At 36.8% G+C, this 23,501-nt stretch overlaps 1 protein-coding gene across 3 annotated transcripts in view; it reads left to right on the forward strand.

The window, feature by feature from the left end:
* The window catches only part of Sdk1 (sidekick cell adhesion molecule 1), an 824,227-nt gene that overhangs the window by 335,037 nt on the left and 465,689 nt on the right, over positions 1–23,501 (forward strand). For all 3 annotated transcript variants that reach the window (XM_070033470.1, XM_070033473.1, XM_070033471.1), the window contains exons 2-4: positions 1,919–2,078; positions 19,005–19,111; positions 22,388–22,535. In XM_070033470.1, the coding sequence (XP_069889571.1) occupies positions 1,919–2,078; positions 19,005–19,111; positions 22,388–22,535 (415 nt within the window). The remainder of the gene's footprint in view (positions 1–1,918; positions 2,079–19,004; positions 19,112–22,387; positions 22,536–23,501) is intronic.

A 23,501-nucleotide genomic window follows, 5' to 3' on the forward strand; every position in this document is an offset into this window, starting at 1 on the left:
GTGAGGATTAGATGAGTTCACATAAATGTGTACTTACAGCCTTTTGCAGTACATGGTAAATGTACACTAATTACAGCCTGTTTCTGTTGATGCTATTATGTTTACTCATTTAACACATTGCTGCTTTTTTCCTGCCATTGTTTTCAGTTCTAGGGTTGGGGCAAAGCTGGAGAACACTTTTCAGTTCTCTTGTTCTAGGGTGTCAAATACTATAATTTTAAATATGTATACATAATTATGTGTGTGTGTATATATATATATATATATATAGAGAGAGAGAGAGAGAGAGAGAGAGAGAGAGAGAGAGAGAGAGAGAATGTGTGTATTAGAAGTAAAATAAACATGATTTGTAAGGACATAGTGGTAACAGACCTAGTGTCACTTCACCTGAAGTATAAGCATAAGTCAGCATGCACAGAGTATCCAGGAAGGAGGAAAGAGCAAGTGTCCTGTGGTAGAAAGGAGCTTGGCCAGTCAGGTTTTAAATCTGGAAGAAGCCAAGTGTGCCTGTACCGTACAGAGCCTCAAAAACAGACTGGAAGCAGATTATGACTGTGTGGTGGGTCTTATGATATTACAAAAAAAGGTGTGATTACAGAGGAATTCACATAATATTTTACTGATGATGAAATATATGTATATGTATATGTATATGTGTATATATATATATATATATATATATATATATATATATATATGCCCTGCTTAGGATTATATAGCTAGTGATAAAGCTAGAGCTAGAAGCCAAATGTCCCACATTCCTACTTTTAAAAATAAAAATGCATATACAAAAAGCACACATCATGTAGAATGTTTACAAAGCAAATACACCTGTGTAGTATACCAAGTAATCTTGACTTGCTCTCCTTAGCATCCACTCCACAATTAGACCCCCTAACTCTCTACCAGTTCTCCACAGGTATGCCTCATCCTGACCTCTGACACCAGAGTAGTCTGGCCTAGTTTTGAGCTTTATAAACTTGTGAGTGGAAGCATATATGGCAACCTCTTTTCCTGTCTGTGTGGCTGCTCTCACTGGCTATTGTATTCAACTGGGTCATTTGTGTGTGGAACAGTGGGGTTCTGTGTCTGTTCCAACATGTTCTGTTCCAACAGGTGAATATCACACAGGCTTCCTATCTTTCCTCTCTTTGAAAGTGTGTGAAATGGTAGCTAGGTTGTGAGTGCTCTGGGTTAATTTTTCTTGTCCAGATCTCTTTTGAAAAACCAGTTGAAAGTTATATGAAGAATTTCCTCTTTTAAAGCCTTTTTACGTTGAACACCCTTCGCTGTTACTTTGAGAAGAGATCACCTAGTTAAAAGCAAAGGCTTGTGTGAGCAGGGATCTTCTGATATGGATATGTACCTCTGATGTGCTGGTATTCATCCTCCTTGGAAGTGCCGGTCACATGTTAGTTTTAATGTGACCCTGGTGGTCACATGTAGTTTTATTGAAATTACAGGCTTGTAAAATATTAGCTAGCCTGCTACACATTCATACTGGGTCAGGGTCTCTTTGCTGCTGAACTGGACAATATCATTTCTACTTTTTAAAATTAGACATCGCCAGGCACCGGTAACTTACTTCTGTAATCCCCTAGCTACTTAGGAGGCTGAGATCTGATGATCATGGTTCAAAGTGAGCCCCTGAAGAAAAGGCCCTGAAACTCTTTATCACCAATAAACCACCAGAAAACTAGAAGTGACGCTGAGGCTCAAGTGGTAGAGTGCTCACTTTGAGCTGAATAGCTGAGGGACAGCGCTCAGGCCCAGAGTTCAAGCCCCATGACTGACAAAACAAAAACCCAAAACCAAAAATACAATTAGACTTACTTAAGTAATTTATTAATGAGATTTTTTTCATGTTTACTTACTTCATTCCATTTTTTTCTTTCTCTCTGTCTTTTTCCTGTTTCAGATGATGTTGCACCATATTTTAAAACGGAGCCAGCTCTACCACAGATTCACCTGGAAGGGAACCGCCTTGTTCTTACCTGCCTCGCTGAGGGGAGCTGGCCTTTGGAATTCAAGTGGATACACAATGGCAGGGAGCTCACCACCTACAGCAGCGAATATAAGTAATTGATCATTTGCAAATAAGATTCCATCTAGGGCTAGGAATGTAGCTTAGTAGTAGAGTGCTTGTGTAGCATGCATGAAGCCCTGGGTTCGATTCTTCAGTACCACATACACAGAAAAAGCCAGAAGTGGCTCAAGTGGTAGAGTGCTAGCCTTGAGCAAAAGAAGCTCAGGGACAGTGCCCAGGCCCTGAGTTCAAGCCCCAGCACTGGCAAAAAAAAAAAAAAAAAGATTCCATCTCAGAATTATGTCTTTAGGAGATGTGCCCTATTGGCAAGAATAGCTGGAGGGGTGAAAAATACTGGATGAAAATTCTAATCCACTAAGTATGAAAGGACTAGACTCAAACATGTAATTAGAATGTGATTTACTATTCTGATACAGGTTGTATTTTCACCTAGAAGTCTATCATTATAATTGTGAAAGTAAGCCCGTTAGTGAAACTGCCAGACAAAAAAAAGGTGTAATTACAGAGGAATTCACATAACATTTTAACATGATAAGTTTGCTTTTCTATGACAACAGCCCTGCCCACAAGTATTGTTCCTATCTCGAAGGCATAAATGTTTAAATATAGCTGCTGAGATCAGTAGCTTCCAGAGCTGAGATGTCCATCAACAAACTTAACTAGCTGCATTCTCTTAGGGGTGAGGGTAGGAAAGGGTGTATTTCTGTGAGTGTGGATGTACACAGAGCCTCCTTGTTGGAGTCCTACCATGTGGTAGGCCATGGGGATACAGCAAATTTGATGGGAGAGCACCTTGTGAGGAGCATTGTATGGGGCAGAACACAGGGGCTGAGCCTGGGACAGAGCTGGAGATGCCATTATGTTTGAGGTGTAGCTCTATTCAGCCCTGCCCTGTGGCCTCAGTTTCTTCTTCCAGCACTTGAGAGCTTCTCAGGCCCCGTTTCTGTGAGGACTGTGAGGCTTTATGGTAGACTTAGAAACAAGGACCCTGTGTGAGCCATGGGCTTTGGCATCTTGATGACTTGACGGGAAATACTTATACTCTGTTACTGTCTCTGCAGCTTTGGAGAAGTTAACCATTTTGATCTTACTTTTCTCATCTGTAAAGTAAGGATAATAAAGCCACATAAAAGATAATGTCTTTGGGTTCTCATAAAAATTAAAGGGCATAATGACCTGTGTGTGCCAGGAAGAAAGAATAGGGTCTCAGAAGGACCTAGATCATTTTTCCCTGTAAAAAGTAGTAGTGATTTGGATGATCCCTAGCTGTGATTTTCACAGTTGGGTACCTGCCATGGATAGTGAAAGAGGAATCTTTAGTTTCCTCTGGGTGAGTTCTGAAATACAGCCTTTGGTGGAGGCACCAAGCCGGCTCTTTTCCTAAGCCATTCACGGATTCCACCTTCTTCACTGAGGAAAGACACACATCTCCCTTAAGAGTCTTCCTGGGCAACTCTACTGTGGCAGGTACAAAGGTAAAAAGAAATGATTTTGGTAATTTATCTGTTAGAATTCCTTTTCCTAAAAAATGGTTAAGGTATGTATGGAATCCATACATATCTGCACTCCATCATATATATATACATATGTGATATCTGCACTCCACTGCATATATTTAAAACAGTGTCTATTAGTTTTAAATGTCAAATAAACACTGTGCCATTGTTCTATGCAACTACCAGAACTTAGGATTAGACAGTTTTACAGTGGTTGAGATTGCATGAAGGCATGTTCTATTTTGTTCCATTTTGTTTTGAATTGCCCCTTCCATTGGTAATATTTCCTTGTTCATCTGAAGTCCACCATGATTACCCACAAGCGGACAGACTCTGCTGCTTGTGCAGAATCAAGTCTGAGGAAAGGCTTCCTACAGTATGTGGGCCATTTGAATCAAGCAGCTGCTCCACTGCCATTTCTCTGAAAACACTGTGAGAAGAAATAGATTATTCTGGAGCAAGAAAGGCGTGGGGGAGTTGTGATGAATTATACTCTGTTCACGGAAGTTGTCAGATGCCAAGATGGTTATCAAGAACCTACCATGTTTTATCATCATTTTTTCAAAATATAAAAGCTGTCAGAAAACCTCATGTGATTTTTTTTATTTTTGCAGATTACTTTTTCTTCTCCTTCATTCCAGTAAACACTTTCAGTTGTCACATGCTAACCTTCCCAAGACCTTTCTGAGTCTCAGGGTGGAAAACAAAAATGGTAGCTGATTCCTACTAGAAAGGAAGGCCACACAAATCCTGTCCTGGCATCAGTTATGAAAATATAACCTATAAAAAAACAAATAATTTTACTATTTCTAGCCCTTACTGAAATAGTGTTTACTTTGTCTCTGGTGTTAAACATTGCACAGTGGATTTCAGCAAGATTCAGATATTATGTTTCATACTGAGACTCAAAACTACATTTAGGCACAATAACTAATGATAGTAGTTAGACATGTGGATAGTAGTTCAGTAATTGCACCAAGTTCTCATAAGTATCTTAAAGTTGGTTTGCACCTAGTTTTTCTAGAAACCATTTCCTGTAAATTATTTTCTACATTGGGAAGAATCTGTTTATTCAAAGTGGGGTAGGGGGCCTGTCAAGTGTTTCTTAATGTGAACAGAATATGCCTTGTGAGCAGCAGCAGGAAGAATTTGGTAGTCTAAATTGCCGAAAACCTCAAAATTTCCTTATAGTTTAACTCTGTGACCCTATAACAATAGAAATTTGATGGATATTTATTCCTTTTTTTATTCCAGTAAAAATAGAAAGCACATGGGGAGTTGGATTTTTTTTACATTTTATAAAAAGGCAATAAAAGTTTTATGACATCAATAAAAATTATTAAATGCTCAGGAATAATTTTTAGAAGAATGAGTAGAGCTGGACATGGTAGCTCACCTACCAGGTATGCCCAGTTACTTAGGAGGTGAGGATTAAGGAGACCATGGTTTGAGGACAGCCTAGAGGAAAAAGTCATGGAACCCTATCTCAGCTAATAAGATAAGTATGTGCCTGAAACCCTAGATACATGGAAAGCATAAATAGGAGGATCAAAGTTCAAGCTAGCCCAGGCAAAAACTGAGATAGTCTATTATTAAAATAAGTAAAGCAAAAAGAACTAAGTGTGCATTTCAAGCGATTGAGCACCTCTAGCAATGCAAGGTCCTCAGGTTAATCCCCAGTATACCACCAAAAAAACCCAACACCAACTAAAAAGTAGAACCTACATTTAAAAAAAAAGTACAAATCCTCATTAAGAAACATATAGATGACCCTGGATCCATTGTAAAAATGTCATTTCCTTTTTAGTTATTGCTGACATCCTGTTATTACTGGGTCTTTTATTAAATTTTTTATTAGATGTCATTTTTTGTGCTTGTACTGAGATTTGAACTTTGGTCCTGAGAGCCACTGTCCCTTTTTCTGCTCAAGGCTAACTAACACTCTGCCACTAGGGCCATAGCTCTATTTCTGATTTTTTGCTGGTCAATTGTAGATAAGAATCTCGTGGACTTTCTTGCCAGGCTAGTGTTGAATCATGATCCTCAGATCCATAGCTTCCTAAGTGGCTAGAAATACTGGTATAAGCCACTGGCACCTTTCTGTCAGTGACATTTTAATGGTTAATTTGAGGTCATTCTACTAGACCTTATGTAGAGCTATAAACAGAAAAGAATACCAAAACATTTTTATCCATTAGATAATTATAGACAGGTATTAAGAAATACATGCACTCAAACTTCCAGATAGATCTTTGAGAAATCTTTCTATTTTGAAACAACAGTCAAAATTGATCTTTACTTAAAACACCAAAGTAAGTATCATACATATTAAAAAATTAAATTTAGTAATGTAAACATAAGGAAGCAAAGGCTATATTTGAATGTTCTACAAATAAACTAGATGATTAAAAGTACTTAAAGCTGGGAGATAGTGGCCAGTGGGCCAAGCCTGTAATCCTCGTTACTCGGGGGATCTGAGTAACTGATCATGGCTCAAAGCCAGCTGGGGCAGGAAAGTCTATGATGCTGTTATCTTCAACTACCAAAAATCCAGAAATAAAGAGCTATAACTCAAAGTGGTAGAACAGCTGCCTTGAGTATAAAAGCATAGGGTACACAGGTACTGAGTTCAAGAACCAGGACACACACACACACACACACACACACACACACACACACACACACACACACACACACACACACACACACACACACACACACACACACACACACACACACACACACACACACACACACACTATTAAGAATTCTCTAGCAAAGAAATCAGAAATAACAATGCAAAATTTTACAAAGTCTCCATGCTAAAACAATTATTGTAAATTTAAAGATGGCAAACAAGGAAGACATTTGCAATGCCTCAGACATGTATATCTCTAAAATCCTGGGATCCTCTGAAAAAGTGGCTGGACAGACCTCGTGTGTTCATATCTTGGGGTTCACTTCACTTAGCATCATCTTATATGGCTGTTTGTACATGTTTTTTGAGTTTTTCAGCTCATCTGATAAGATTGTCCTATATGTATACTAATTATTGCAAATGAAGGAAAGCATGTGACCTAAATTTCTTTGGGACTGGGTAACTGTACTTAATATTATTTTTTCCAAGTCTTTCCATTTCCTAACAAATGGGGTGGTATCATTCTTTCTTATGGAAGCATAAAATTCCATTGTATATATGTACCACATTTTCTTGATTCACTCATCTACTGAGGGGCATCTGGGTTGGTTCCATATCTTAGCTATAGCGTATAATGCTGTGACAAGCATAGTTGTGCTGGTAGCTTATTATTTTAAATATCCCATGTGATTTTATTTTTGTTGTTGTTGTTGTTTCCTTTGTATGTTCTTTCCCCTATGGTATATCCCCTGTTGTCACTGTGCTTGATTTTGGTACCCTGCATGTTATATATACGTATGTCTAATCTGGGGAGGGGATGGGACTAACAAAATGCTGAAACAAAGGACACAGGATGACCCATTGCAACAAAGATACCCAGAGGACAGTATATTGGAAATGAATTTTATAACTTCGGGTGGTGAGGAGGGGAAGGGGATAGGTGTATGGGAGGCGAGGAGGGAAGGGATAGTGGGACAACAACAAAGAAGGGAAGAGGTAATGATAATCAACAAGTAATATACTCATTGTCTTACTCATATAACTCTAACCCCTTTGTACAACCTCTTAACAATAATTTTTTTTAAATAAGTGGCTGGAGCTCAGTCCTGCTTTGTCCAACCTGAAGGACAGCAGTAGAAAAGTCTATCAGTCCCTGTGTTCAGTTGATGAATACTGGCTCCACTAACACAGCTATTGTTTGTAACTGGCTTGAACACTAGCTCTTACATCAACCTTCTGACTGTGGTGCCAGAGAAGCTCCAGGACAGCAGGCAAAAATATGAAGTCTGGGTTGAGGCAAATTGCTGTCAATAGCACAGACATAAAGCCACTTGAGGCTCTGAGCAGTTAGTATGAAAGAATTCCAGCAGCAGCTCCAGTAAAAGGAAGACTCAAAAGGATCCCATTGGTTCCATCTTTGAACCACTCAGTGTTACTTGTACCTACTATTAAGCCCAGTCCATCAAAGACAGACAGTTACAGTTTCTATAGGGACAGTACTCAAGAGTTAGTAGAACAAACTGAATTTCTTATTTGAGAAAGTCTCAAATTTGTGTTTAATCCTGTATTCCTTCTTCCTCTCCATCCTAGTATGAATTTACCTAACTGCTCCAGCACTTGAGCTGCTATGGTTTGCTTGCTAGCATGTTGATCCAACATTTCACAACTGCCGTTAGTTACCCTGCTTTTGTTCGGGCCTGAATATTATAATTGCAATTGCCTTAGAACACTTAAGAGAAACCTCAGTGAGTTACCTCCTTACCCCCACTATGTAGAAGCAACCCTGGTTTGTCAGATCATCAAGCTCAGTTACATTACAGTGCTTGCTTTTCGGATCTCAGTTTCCTTGTGGTGGACAGTATCACTAAGGTGAATTGTAGATTCAGGTCCTCTGACCCATTCCTTCATCACCAATGGGAAATATTTCCTCTAAGGACCAAGACTGCTGATCCAAAACAGCCTCAGATTAGGAAACACAAGTAGATAGACCCAGTATCAGTAGAGGGATCTTGATCTCTCAGTTATATCCATGGTTCAACACATATGCCATGAAGAACAGTGGCCACCATGTTCTCAGTAACATTGTTCTATGGACATTATGCAATATAGTTGACTTGTGGATCTCTGGCCAGTGCTTCTTTCATACCTGCTGTGAGGGATGTGATGAGACTGATTTGAAGCAGTGCTTTTCAGGCTGCCATATTCATAAACACATGAGTCCCTAAGTGGAAATGATGAGTCAGTAAGGAAGGCAGATCCCAATCCAGGACAGAAAATGTATTTGATAAGATGAATAACTATGTTCCTCTATGATGGAAGGGTCAGATGGTCACACACAAGTGGCCTGCTTGAAGAGGAAATTATAACAAGGCTTACATTCTGTCTGGGGTGATGGCAGGTTTGGAATCTTAGAGTGGCAAACCCCAAACTTGGATGAAGAGTCAATGCTGCTGAATCCATTTACCACCTCAAGTGAACATGGTCCATTTGCGTCTGCCATACTTTATTAATTATGACAGTGTATAGATGATTTCTGCAGTTGATATATCCCATCCAGGTGATTATCCAGAATGGAATCTCTCTAGTGATATTAAAACATCATTTCCTTCTCCTCCATTGATCTTTCAACAAGTGACTTCTGAATTTCCCATCATGTTTTTCTCAAGCCTCTTTTCCATCAGCCAGGCTATTTGCCACTGCTCAAGTATCTCTCTCTATTTAGCCTCAAGCCATCCTTCTTCAAAATTCTCTCTTTTCAAAGTTAAGGACAAGATATCCTAATTGTGGCTCCCTTTGAGTAAGATTGTAGTGTGGCATCTCCATGGTGATCATTATGGTGACCCATCAATAAAGACAGGGCTAAGTGCTTAGCCATTCTATTGGTTGGTGATGCCTAAGAGTAGTTGAGGAAGTAGCCTTAACTCTGAGGATTACATGGCTCTCATACTAAGTTCCCTTGTAAGAGATATCTCTGTGGTATTTTCCTAATTGTCATGATGAAGCAACCAGGAGTTTCTTTTTAGCATTTGTAGTTCCTTGCTGCTGAAAGCAGATCTTGTTCTAGAATTTTAAGAGTCTATGCTTGAGTCTCCCGTTGGAGTTATTTGAGATGCCCCACAGAGTTCTATCCACAGTAGCTGTCTCTGGCAACATCAGGTATACCAGAATGTATGGTTCAAAGGAACAGCATCTTCTAGAACTGCAAACTAATCCTGTGGCTGAATCCTCTCTCACTTTGATCCCCACTAAAAAGATGTCAACCTCAGCTAAGATAGGGTAGTAGGAGTCAGATTTATGCTCTCACATGAAAAAACTATAAAATTTGGAAAAGAACTGTTTTATGACACTTGTTATAAACAATGGATTATTGTGAATCTTAAGAGATGGGAATTTAGACAAAGTGAACTCTATAAATGTCCCCAGTTACTACCTGGAGAGAATTTCCAAGCTGTGGCACAGAAAATGAGAATCTGTGTAGAAAATGGAGTACTCACTGAGTGATTACTCAGTTGAGAGTTTGGATTTTTCAAGACAGCTAGATTTTCCCAGGAAATAATATAAAGAGGAGGATATTTCCAAAGTGTCTTCTCCAAATATCATCACAATATTCACCACCACACTTGTATGAAGCAATTATACAATGTCAGGGAAAGAATTACTCAAGACGACTAGAGCTAGTACCTTCCTGATAGGAATAAACAGAATGTTTGTCTGCTATAGACAAACTACAACTCATAGTTTCTAAGGTTATTGTATAGAGTACACAAAACCATCTTGAGTCAATGGTGGGAATTATTTGTCTTATTATACAACTGACAGGTCTGAAAACACAGAACTCAAATAATCAAACTATTTCCTAACATCTTTACAGTATCACAGAACAAAGCTCAAAAACTACTCCTGGATTGCAAAATAACATTCAAAAAGGTAAAATTCACAATGTCTAGAGTACAGTCATGATCAGACCTGTAAAGAGGCAGGAAATTAAGGTCTACAATGGTGAGGAATTATTTGTCTTATTATACAACTGACAGGTCTGAAAACACAGAACTCAAATAATCAAACTATTTCCTAACATCTTTACAGTATCACAGAACAAAGCTCAAAAACTACTCCTGGATTGCAAAATAACATTCAAAAAGGTAAAATTCACAATGTCTAGAGTACAGTCATGATCAGACCTGTAAAGAGGCAGGAAATTAAGGTCTACAATGGTGAGGAAAACCAGTAAATTGAAAACAAATTGGAACAGACCCAAATGTTAGAATTAGCAGAAAAAGGTAGTCAAACCACTATGACTATGTTTCATATATTCAAAGTTAATGGTGACACAAAAGATACTAAACAAGTAGAAATCAATTTTTTAATCAAAAATGATAAAAAAAAATAGATGGTACTACCAGGAGATTAGCTATTACAGGAGCAAATATTAATAAAGATATAGCAACAGTATGATCACAAAAAAAATATCCTAAGATGAAACTCAATGACAAGAACATTTGTGAATTACAAGAAAATTTCAGATGGCCTAAACAGTCTCTAAAGGAAGCAGGGACAGGAAAAATATTTAAAGAAATAGTGCTAAAATTTCCTCATATTGGATGAAAACTAGCCACAATACAAATCCTGGAGTTACTAGCCAGTGTAATAGGACAAGAAAAACAAGTCATCTGGATGATAAAAGAAGAAGTAAAATTGTTGTTATTTTCAAGTGACATGATTATCTATATAGAAAATATGGTATGAACAACTTTAGCAATATTACCAAATAGAAGATCAATATATAAAGATTGTTTTTCTGTATAGCATATGTAATTTCTATATTTCTATAAAATATCTGTATACTTTTACATACTTATGTATAATAGCAAGAATAATTTGGATAGATGGTAGATATACTTCCATATCCATAAGTTCCCAGAATGAAAATATAGTTGCGTTTGGACTGAACATGTAGACTTTGTCATTCCCTGACAAGTACAATATAACAACTACTTACTTTGCATTTATATTACATTTGGTGTTATTATTAATCTAGTGATTTATAGTACATAGAAAGATATATGTATATTAAGGTCCTGTGCCATTTCATGTAATGGCTTCAGCAACTGAATATTTTTGTATTTGCATGTGGCCTTTGATCCTTATGCTTGCAGATACTGAAAGACAACTATATATATGTAGATTATACATAATTTCACACATTAGTTTAAATTGCATCAAAAACCCTGAACTACTTAGGGATAAATGTGACACGTGATATGCAAAACCTTCCACTAAAAACTTCAAACATGGGTGAGGAATGTAAAAGAACTTATGTAGTCCTTACATAATAAAAAGAACAGATGCATTGTATTTTTGTCAGTGTCTACCAGATTCCTCCCTTGTTTTGTCCAAATCCTTTGAACTTGAGATACTGAGATGACTCTTCCAATTGAAATTCATCATGAGGAACATGCCTGTTCTCTTTTGTTTTTTTTCTAAATCTCTTGAGTTTTGTATTTCCTGAGTTAGGATCTGTTTAATTGAGAACTCTTAGATGAAGCAAGGTGGTTTGTTCATTAAAGTGTTTCTCATTGCATCTTACTGCAAAAGGCTAATTCCCCCTCCTTGTTTCTTCCTGGAGTTCAGCTTCAGCTTCCTAACCATAGTTTACATTTTTTCACCTCTACTGGTTTATGCTGTATTGGTCCTGTTTCTGTGAAGTTCCTTGTTTACAACAAGTTATATTTTGGTTTACTTGATCTACTCTTGCCAATTTGAAGTTAAAATAAGAATCTCAAAAAAAAAAAAATCTCGCACCATCCCAGTATGTTTAACCTAATTGGTTCCCAGTGTCCAGCATATGAATAATTGGAAAATCAAGGGTAAAATTTCAATCTAATTTCTTCTGAATCATTCAACTATATCTGTAATCCCTGGAATTAACAAAATGAATCCCTCACTTCTAAGGCTTTGAGTTATTTTGTCATTTTGTCTACATGGAATGGTGCAATAAACGTGAAATTAGCAGTGGGTGGACTATTATCATAATCTTATTCCAAGTTGAGGAAACCAAAGTGGCCTTCTAAGGATTATCTCATATGAACATGATATATGTGACTGGCATTAATGAGGTATGGCCTCATATATACACAAAGTTGTAGGTTATTTGTTTTGTTTTTTCTTGTTTGTCTGCTTTGACTTTGCAAGTACTTCCAAATGATATAAGTTGTATTTATATTTCTAATTCACTTGTAGTACTTATAGTTTAGTATACCATTATATCTTGCTCTGGATATTTTTTAATATGTAATAAGTAACATTTGACTTCATAATTTGTTCCTTGATAAATTTTTCATTTCACTATTTGGCATTATAAAATTATCTCTATTTTCTTTTCCTTTAATTCTTTCTGTTGTTTTTATTCACCAAATTCAAGCCAGCACTGGTGTTTGAATTCAAGGCCTTGCATTTTTGCTTGGTTTTCTTGTTCACAGATGGTAGTCTACAATTTGAGCCGCTCCTCCAGTCTAATGGTCTCTATTTTTATGCCTTAAGAGAATCTAGCATTATAAAGAATTATATCTTCAGAGATAGAATAAAACATTTTTATTTAATTTAAAATAATGTCCTCTTTCTAAAAGGATTCCATTCTTATTGACTTATGAGTATTTAATTCTAGCAATGCTAGATTTGACAGACTGACTCCAGACACATGCCCCTGCTTCACTGAAGAGTTCACCTCTTTCCCCACTTCAATAAGGAAAAGTAGAAAGAAATGAAGAATGAATACTCTCCTAAATATGGCTTATGTAAACCTAAGCCTCCTACAGAAAGTCTAAGGAATATTTCAATTCAAATGCTTGAATTTTGGATTGCTTTTTATAAATATTAAGATGATAGTGAAGCTGAGCTCCAGTGGCTTATGCTTCTAATCCTAGCTACTTGGGAGGCTGAGATCTGGAGATTCAAGATTAAAAACCAGACAGACAAAAGTTTGTGAAACTGCATCCCCAAAATAATCAGCAAAAATCCTGGGCTGCAGTTCTATAATGCCAGCCAAACAATAAGCCAAGTGAGAGGGTGGCCCTGAGGTTAAAGCTGAGTATCACCAAAATACAAAGAATTATTATTATTATTATTATTATTGTAGTAGTAGAAATTGAAATTTTATCCATGGTATAGTATCACTGTGGAAAATTGGCATCTGATTGATTCCTGCTTGTTTATATTTCCCAGATTTACAATCCTGAAATAACTATTAAAAAATACATATAAGCCTGAGCTTTGTCCTCACAATATCCAAGATAAATTTTGAAATAGATAAAATGCAGTTAAATACTTCTGCAAATGAAGAGTTCCATTGGCTAATTTCTTTTCTCTTCGTTGATTTGTTTACTTGAACTTCACATTGATGACTTGAACTCTTTGGAAAGAATATAACCTTCCGAATTCCCAATGCCTTTGACCTATTAGTGAGCTGAACACACCTTCAAAACTGTGTCTCTGCTTAGTATCAAATTTCAGTCTCAATTTTTCATTTCACTATTTGGCCTAAGGAAAAAACCAGCTACAAACTCAGTTTTCTGTGGATTGTTATACTTTAGAGTTGCAAATAGGAAATTTATAAAAATTGGAGATAAAATGATTGTCTCACTCAAAAAAAAAACAAGCAATAGATGGTTTCTTATAAAAAGTAAGGGATAACAGAAGATTCATTTCTTCACATTTTTGTTTTCATCTTAAGGATAGAAACAGGCTCTGGGCCAAGATACAGAAGCTTATTATCAAACTTAGTTGTTTATTTTCATACATAATAGAGATTTTTCTACTAGAATAAAGACCATAGTTGTGAGTAGTCTTAGTTAAGGGTCACAAACTGGATCTTACCATTGAAAGAAACACCTCACACCTGATCTAATAGATATGAAAATTGTTGTATAAATTATGGGCCCTGACTGGAAAGAAACGTAGATTTTGCTTTTGTTATAAAGATGTGTTTTTGTTACTTTGATGACTATTCTTAGTCCTTGTTCTATAACTGTGATTGGAAAGAAAGTTCAGAGCTAACTATTATACAGTGAATAGCTATTGTCAGACATTTCCTAAAATTTTAGTGCTTCCTGCTGAGGAAAATTTGTCATCATAGTCTAGTTTGTTCTAGTCTAGGGAGAACTTTATTGCACTGTGATGCTAAATGCTTTATCAGTGAAACCATATTGTTTTGTTTTATTTTGGTTTTTTGTCTGTGTGAGGGTACTAGGGCTTTAACTCAGACTCTGGGCACTGTCCTTTAGCTATTTCACTCAAGACCTGTACTTAAGCACACCTCCTCTTCTGGTTTTTGGTGATTAATTGAAAATAAGTATCTCATGGACTTTTTTGTATGCGCTGTTTTGGAACTTCAGATCTCAGCCTCCTGAGTAGGTAAGATTATGACATGAGCCACTGGTACCCAGTGAGCTTTTTTTTTTTGTCTTTAGAAAATGATTCATTAACATATTCTGTAGTATGAATTTTAATCTGTGATTAAACCACAGTAAAAAAAAAAAATTCTCCTGCAAAAGTTGTTGCAATGATTAGTAGATTGCCCTTAGAATCATGAACCTGTCTGGAGATGGAGTAGAACAAGGAGACAAGCCCCCAGAGCCACTGTTGCCCTAATATCCAGTTCCACGAAGAACTCACACTGGATACCACTGCTGGAGAAAGTGTTTTGATTAGCTGTGGACACAATTATTGCTGCCGTGGTCATGATTCCACTGTGACCACTATGACTGTGTTCCACCAGTGTTGTATACAGCACTAGCCACCACCTCAGTGTCCTCACCACCCCAGTGTCCCAACATCACCATTCTCAGACAAGATGTTTAGCCCCATTTCTGGGCACCATCATCCTACAGTAGGTACATGGAGTCAGCTGTACTGTGCTTCCAGGTGGAGGAGTATCTGGGATATGGTCTCAACAGTCTTGACTTTGAGAGAAGCTGTGCCTCTGCAGAGACTCAGTGCAGGGAAATGTCTGATATAGGGAGGTAGTTCAGATCCCAAGCAGATAAAAAGTGTCAAATGCCCCCTCCATAGCATCAGGAAATTGCTCCTGAAATGGGCTTCAAGGTACTTTCTAGCAAAGCTCTTGGGTGGTTCTGATGGCCCATTTGTTCAGTGGCAGGTCAGAACTGAGATGTGCTTCATGGCAGTTGTGGTCATTTAATCCCTGGCACCATTAAGTTGTTGCTTTTTGTTTGTTTGTTTTTTTAATACACCATTCCTGAAGCTCTGAAAAACACTATGCTCATGTAGTAGAATTCTGCCTTGATACTGTGGAGTTGGGCCTTCCCACTGTGTGGATTGGAAACAGGAGCGGGCATTTCTCACATCTTAGTGGCATATGGTGCTGCAATTTTATCATCCTTTCTTGTAAAGAGCCAGGAAACTTTCTCTGTTTAAAAATGTGTGTTTATAAACAATAGACTTACCACCGATATTCCCATCTGTTAGGTGAACGTAATTTGTGTTGGAATTCGGAGATAGGTGGAGGGCTTTGCAAGGTTTTTTTGTGTACTTTTTCCCCTAGTGAGACATTACACTAAAGAGATGGCACCAAGAGCATATGCCTAATACTCAGTTCTGTGTCTTTTTCTCCCTGTTGTTGAAAGCAATGCAGTAGGGTGCTTTAGTACATAGGAGTATTATCGAAATTCATAAGAATTTTAGATCTACTTAGAATACTTCAAAGAGGAAAGAAGTCGAATGAATCCAATTATATAAATATGGTTGCATTGCAATGAAAAAGTTGTCCTTGTAGTTTTTTTTAATATCTAAACTACAATGACTTGTACTATTTCTTTCCCCAAAACAGTCATAGATTTCACTTTAACCCCATCTCCAAACTGCTCCTTGGTGTAATCATGGCATGTCATCGTCAACGCTGCTAACCCTCCACTAGTAGTCTGTAATTTATTCTTTATGTTAGGATGGATATTATTCTGATTACCTTCATTAATTATCTTTGTTTGAGATGAACTGTTTTTCATAATAGATTTTTTTTAAACCTTGAGATTAAAACTCAGCAGTATTTTTTCTTACCATAAAAGATTTCACAAGTCTTGCCGTAGGGCCTCAAGAAAGGTTATTGAGAGGGAAAATGTAGTAGTTTGATTAATATTTGCTTATTGTTGAATTACCTGTATTGTCCAAATGTTTTATTCTCTTAAAAATTGTTCCTCTCAACTTCTGTTTCAGGATGACTAATTGGACATACTTGAATAAAAGGATGAACAATTAGTTGAATATAGATGATTTTAAGTGTGCTTGAGAACTGGGCATATGAAGAGCGCCATGCACTTTGTCTTATACCTGATTTTTTTTAAGTTTCTCTGATTATACTTTGTAAGAAAACAGGTTTTGAAATTTGTAGAACACCATTTTTCAGGATAGCACTGTTGCTTTTTTTGTTTGTTTCTTTCAGAAAAGAGGTTACTGTCCATGTAGTTCATGTTCCCTTTTCCTTTTCATGACAGACATCTTCCAGATATAGAAAGTATCCAAGCTTTGTCTTACTTTTCTTTCATCCATAGATATCTATTTTACTCTTTTACTGTATATAGGCATTTATTTTTAATGTTTTGTTTTTCTTTTTTTTTTTGAACTTCTGAGATGAAGCTTGAGGCCTGTGCCTGCTGACCAACATTCTCCCACTTAGCCATGCCCTGAGCCTATATCTTCTTTTAATATGATATGGCAGACATGCTAAAAGCTGTACATATCTACACACTTAATGAGTTTGGAGATGAGTACTCATCTACCAAAGCCATCACTACAACCTGTGCTGTGAACCTTTTTATTGCCTCTGAGTATTTCTTCTTGGCCTACTTTTTTATTACTATGATTTTTTTTGTGTGATAAGATATAAATCCAGACATGGTGGTTAATTCCTGTAATCCAAACTTCTCATGGTGGGTTTTGGTTCAAAGACAGCTCAGACCAAAAAAAGGGTCTATGAGGACCATTCAGTTAACCAGCAAAATGCCAAATTGGAGGTGTGACTTAAGTGGTAGAGCAGTTGTCTAGTGTGGTAGAGTGCTTGTCTAGCAAGTATGAGGCCCTAAGCTCCATCCCTAGTACTTCCCAAGATGTTTTTAAAGTAAAATCTTATCTTCTCAATATATTTTAAAAATACACAATATTATTAAAATTGTTTATACGGAGGATCTCTAGGACTGTTCAAATCTTTTTTTTTTTCAAATCTTACATGAGTAAAACTTTTTGGTACCTTCCCATTTTTTCTCTCCCAGCTCCTGAAAGCCATCATTCTACTCTGTGCCTCTGTGGTTTAACTATTTCAGGTTTATCTTTTAAGTGTTACTATAGATTATTACCCTTCTGATTCTGGCATATTTTATACTTACTATAATATATTTCGCATTCATCCATGTTCTTGAAAATGGCATGGTTTTCTTCTTTTTAAAGACCACATCATCATAATCTTAGATTTTCATAGCTCATTTCATTTACTTATTTGTTGAACATGCAAGTGTAGGTATTTTACAGGATCCTCATTTTGATTCCTTTGGATGTATGTCCAGAAGTGAGACCACTGGGTCATATGGTAATCCAGTTTTTTTGAGGAATGTCCATTACCATTTTCTGCAATGACTACATCAGTTACCATCCCACCAACACCCTTGCCATCACTTATTCCTTAAAAAAAAACTTAATAGACATCCTGGCATGTGAAATTATATATCATTGTGTTTTTGAGTTGTACTTTCTTAATAATTAGTGATGCTGAAATTCATTTTATATACCTACTGGCCACTTGCATGACTTTCTTTGAGAAGTGTCTATTAAACAATTTTACATTTTTTAACTGAGCCTTCTTTCTTGCTCCTGAGTTGTTGGGGTTCTTTATAGATTTGGAGTATCAATCCTAGATCACATGGTTTGCTTAAGACTTATTCTTGATTTGTTTATGAACATAACCTGGAACCAAGAAGTGTACCGTCTCCAGTAGCTTTGCAAGGTTAGGCTCAGCTGCTTTGCAGTTTTCCCTGAGATAGTTGGTTTTATATCCTACCTACCTTATGGGTCCTAAAATATCTAAGTTACAAAACTAGAAGCAAACTTACAGCTGGACTGCTCTTAAAAACCATGTCTTTAAGTTACTTTTCCATTATGAAAATATAATAAAGATTTTAGAAAAGATGGAATGCAAAGAATGATTATAGGCACAGAAATGAAAACTACAAATTAAATGACTTTTTGTTGTCCGAGAAAATAAAATTTCTGCCATGCCAAATGTGGAGAAGAAAGAAAAGGAGGTGTTACATGCACTATGTCAGCTGATGTTCACAGCCAGGTGAAGAGAGGGGCATATCCTGGTGCTCTGCTTTCTTTGCTTAAAAACACCTACCTGTCTCTCATCTTAACAGATGAGATTGGTGGCTGAGTTTTCACACAGTGACATGGCAAATGATATGAAGTCTGTTGTTAGTCTCCAAAATTATTTGTGGAAATTAAAGCAAATAGTTTTTATTGAAAAGTCTAGTTTAAATATGATAATCTTTAATTATTTAACATTTCTAACATTTATTCAGTCATATCTTCTTTACTCACGCTACATACCTGGGCACAATGATAAGTACAACATACTAGCTGAGGAGATGGATATCAGTGTATTTATCTAAAGAACAATACACAGTTGTCCTTATTGCCTTAATTAGGGGGAATTGAATAGATCTTAAGTTACCCAAATAATGTATATGTAGAGCACTTACTAGAAGAGATTCTTGTGCTGTCCTTGATGGGATCATTGACACTTCCTTTTGGTATCTTGCAGGTATATCATCCCATCTTTACAGAAGCTTGATGCTGGCTTTTACCGCTGTGTGGTGCGGAACAGGATGGGAGCACTCTTGCAGAGAAAATCCGAAGTTCAAGTCGCGTGTATGTGTACAGTATGTGGGCTTCCAGTGTGAAAGGAAGGAGCACTGCAGTGGGTCCAGCGAGTCAGAGTAACCTCTAACCATTTTAGAAATTGGGGAGTTTGTCTTTGGTTTAGTAAAAGTGGGATGGTTGTTAGAATTGGTGAGGTATGAGTGAGCACTAGCGTGGTTGCCCAGATGATGACAGTGTTATGTTTCCCATCTGAAAAAAAACTGAATTTTTCCAATGCAAAGAGGAATAAGATGGCTTCTAGTGTATGAATCAGCTGCTCTTAGCTTCTTTATATTGTAATTCAAATGTTTGTTAAATAAAAATTTATTGTATTTAGATCAAATTTCAATAACTCCTAGTTAGCTCTATCCAATGATAATTTGTTATAGAAAAACATTACACACACATATGCACGCACACATGTGCACACATACTCACACACATATGAAAGAATAATGAAACTCATTATTAACCATTAAAAAGGGGAAAGAGGGAAAGGAGTTAAAGTAGTATATATGAGGTAAAATTGATTCAAAGCACATTATATAGATGTTATAAATATCACAGAATTCCTTTGTATCATTTATTTTAATAAAAATTAAACTAGCCAGGGATCGGTGCCTCATGCCTATAATCCTGGCTGCTCAAGAAGCTAAGATATGAGGATCATGGTTCCAATCCAGCCAGTGCAGGAAAGTCTGTGAGACTCTTAGTTCAAATTAAACACCAGAAAACCAGAAGTGACACTATAGCTAAAATGGTAGAGCACTAGCCTTGAGCAAGAGTTCAGAGACAGTGCCCAGGCCCAGTGTTCAAGATCCATGACTGACCAAGAAATAATAATAATAATAATAAAAACTAGAAAAAAAAAGAACTACTGAACTACAAATGCACATACATGTTCCATATCCTAGATGTTATTAATATTCTAATGAGTTATTCTTTGTTGAACAGATCTAATTTGGAGAAAGAAACTTTTTTCATTGAAATTACAGTATTGTGGAGTAGTGATACTTAGTTAAAGTCACAAATACATTTTAACCTTTATAGGGCAAATTGTCATTATCATGATCTATAAAGTTTGTGAATTCTATGAGCTGAGAAAGAAACTTTTTTAAAGTAACCCAAGAATTATCAGAATGCAGGGAGCTTGAATTTCAGTGTAGGCTTTGGGAGGAAGAAAGTTGAGAACTTGTCCTAGGCATTAGTTGTTTGTTTTTTAAAAAATACAGAATTGTTGAGGAACTCTCATCTTACTTTCTGCTTTATTATATTTTGAATGTACTATCAAAATGTTTCTTTCTAAAGAAGCAAAAAATATATAATTTTTTGAAATTATAAATTATACTTTCATTTGTCCTATACTTCAGGGAGTTCCTGTGTTGGGTTGTGCTATTTTAATAATGACAGGATTTGGGCTGGGAAGGTGGCTCAGTGGTAGAGTGCTTGCCTTGCATGCATGAGGCCCTGGGTTCAATTCCTCAGCACCACATAAGCAGAAAAAGCTGGAAGTGGTGCTATGGCTCAAGTGGTAGAGCACGCACCTTGAGCTGAAGCTGGACAGTGCCCAGGCCCAAAGTTCAGGCCCCACAACTAACAACAAAAAAATTTTTAAAAATAATGACAGGATTTGCTACTTGTTATTTTAAGCCCAGTAATGGCCTGTAACTTCACATTTTTATAAAATAATGCCTACCTTCCTTTCTACCATAAGTACTAATGACTGGTCAAGGTTCCAATGCTACCTATGATTTGATGTTTTCTAAGTCACTGGAAAGGCATCAATTTTCCTGAATTGTGATGATGATGAAGTCATCAGCTAAGTCTATCTACAGAATACTCCAGAACTTTTATTCAATAGCTGCAAACATAATAAATAGAGTGCAGATCAATACCTAAGTCATATTTGAATGTGTTCAGGTCCTTGAATTTATTATCATATATTAAGCTGTAATTTACAAAATTGAGTTGGAACTTCTTGCTTAATTATTTATATCCTATTCCTATCCTTCATCGCTTTCTTCTTCCCTTTATGATATGTTCCATTTTAAAGTAACATGGACATTTTTCTGATTTGTTTCATTGGTTTGTTTCATGTTTCTCTTAAGTCTTATACTCTTCATATCTAAAATATTTTTAATGAAAAGGCCATAGATAATTAAGCTCTTTTATGGAAAACCCAAGCACACATACATTAAAAATGCTGTTTTGCGATCTATATGCATACATTTCATCTATATCTGATCATAATAGTGACCTTTTATAAAATTTCAGGTTACTTATTCAAAATGTGGCCCTTTATGGCTACATTTCAATGACTGGGTTTTATTCCTCTTTTTATTTTTTATTTTTGGCAAATAGGATATGAACTTAAGGTCTTATCTTTGCTAGACAAGTGATCTACCACTTGAGTCACACTCTTTTATGACCATATTTTAAAAATATTTCTAACTAGGCCGGGCACTGGTGGCTCACGCCTGTAATCCTAGCTACTCAGGAGGCTGAGATCTGAGGATCACGGTTCAAAGCCAGCCCGGGCAGGAGAGACCGTGAGACTCCTATCTCCAATAAACCACCAGAAAACCGGAAGTGGCGCTGTAGCTCAAGTGGTAGAGCGCTCGCCTTGAGCTGAAGAGCTGAGGGACAGCGCCCAGGCCCAGAGTTCAAGCCCCACGGCCGACAAAAAAAAAAAAAAAAAAAAAAATATTTCTAACTAGCAGAACAAGGACTGTCCCATATTAAGTCAACAGTATGAGGGTGGGTAAGAAGAAAACTCAATAGTCTTCCCAGTGTTACAAAGTATTGTTCCCAAACAGTCTTTTAGGGAAACAGTTAACCTAGAAAGAAGAAGAGGAGAACCCATGGGGCACAAGGGCCAAGAAAGGGGGTAGCTTGAGAGATTTGATACATGGGAGATGCCCAGAAGCATTTTATAGCAGTTCCTGAGCATACTGCTTCACGAGGCACTGGGAGGCTCTCTGGCAGTCTATTTCCATGTTACAATTGGTTGAGAACATGCCCTTGTATTACTGCAGTAAGTCAGGTGGAGTGGCTCTGCTGATGAGCAAGCTGCTGGCCTGTGGTGGATGTGTGGCTTTGCTTCCTGCCTCACACAAAGCCAGGTTTGCACTTGTCAGCACGGCTGTTCAGCCCCACTTGTCATGTAGTTAAGTATAACGATGTTGCTGACTTTACTGCGAAATATAGTTATTTCCATCTCTGACCCTTCTTCCCTCAGAAAAAAAGTTGTTTCTGAAACTTAAAAGGTCTCATTTTTCTCTGCAGATATGGGAAATTTCATGGACACAGACCAGAGGAAAACAGTTTCTCCAGGACACGCAGCAGTTCTAAACCTATTGCCTATCACCAGCTGCCCCAGACCTCAAGTGACTTGGTTTAGAGAAGGCCACAAGATTATTCCAAGCAACAGGATGTAAGTTGCTCCCAACCTTAAAGCTTCAGATACAATTAATTACGCCTGCCTGCACCACTTGCATAGTAAGTGAGCCAATTAAGGTTACCAGTGATTTGCAAAGAATTACCAAGTCTGGGAGTCCTTCCTTTATCCTTAAAAAACAGCTGATTTCAGACTGGCTTGGTTATTTTGAAGCTGCTCAAGCAAATGACCATGTCCTATTCTTAGTGTGATACACCCACTGAACCTAAGGCACCTTTCGTACTGCCCCCTTTCATGTCTATTCTTGCTTTTTGTTTAAGTCTACATTTTTAGCTGTCATCATCATCGGAATTGTGTTTAGCCTAATCTTAAGGAAGGGGGTATTTACTTGTACAACGGTGAGTTTTTTCCCCTCTTCTCACTGAGTCGGGTTTGATACTACTTTCTCTGATGACAAAACAGTAATTACTGCTTATTTCCCTTGATTCTATCATCCTAGTATAATAGTTTTATTTCTTCTTGTCTAATAAGCAGCTCACCCATCTATTGCTGAGTGGTTGCTTTGGGATTGGTTAAGTGATATTTCCAGGTGTTTTTGTCTATCGTACATTTCAAATGTTTCCATGTTCAAGATATTTATCTAATGCCAGACAGACTTTCTTCATTTGAAGCTGGAAGTAAGTAAAAAGAACATTTGGTATATACCTTATAACTGGGCATTTTGCAATGTAATTTAAAGGAAATACTGTAAATATAAAGGTTTCAAGGATGAGAAATTCTAAAAGAATCCTGAAATTATATATATTATATATATAATATATAAATATATATTATATATTTTATATATATATATAGTGAATAGAAGTCAAATATTTTTGCTGCCAAGTGGTTAGTTACACTTAGATAAAAATTTCTGAAAGGAATTAAATTTAAAAAAAAATTTCTGAAAGGAAAATGATTTAAAAAAAACAAAACAGGATATGTAAGGCAATTTGCTGAATG

Source organism: Dipodomys merriami, unplaced genomic scaffold (assembly GCF_024711535.1).
Source record: "Dipodomys merriami isolate MVZ:Mamm:240054 unplaced genomic scaffold, mDipMer1.0.p SCAF_22, whole genome shotgun sequence".
Taxonomy (NCBI): Eukaryota; Metazoa; Chordata; class Mammalia; order Rodentia; family Heteromyidae; genus Dipodomys; species Dipodomys merriami.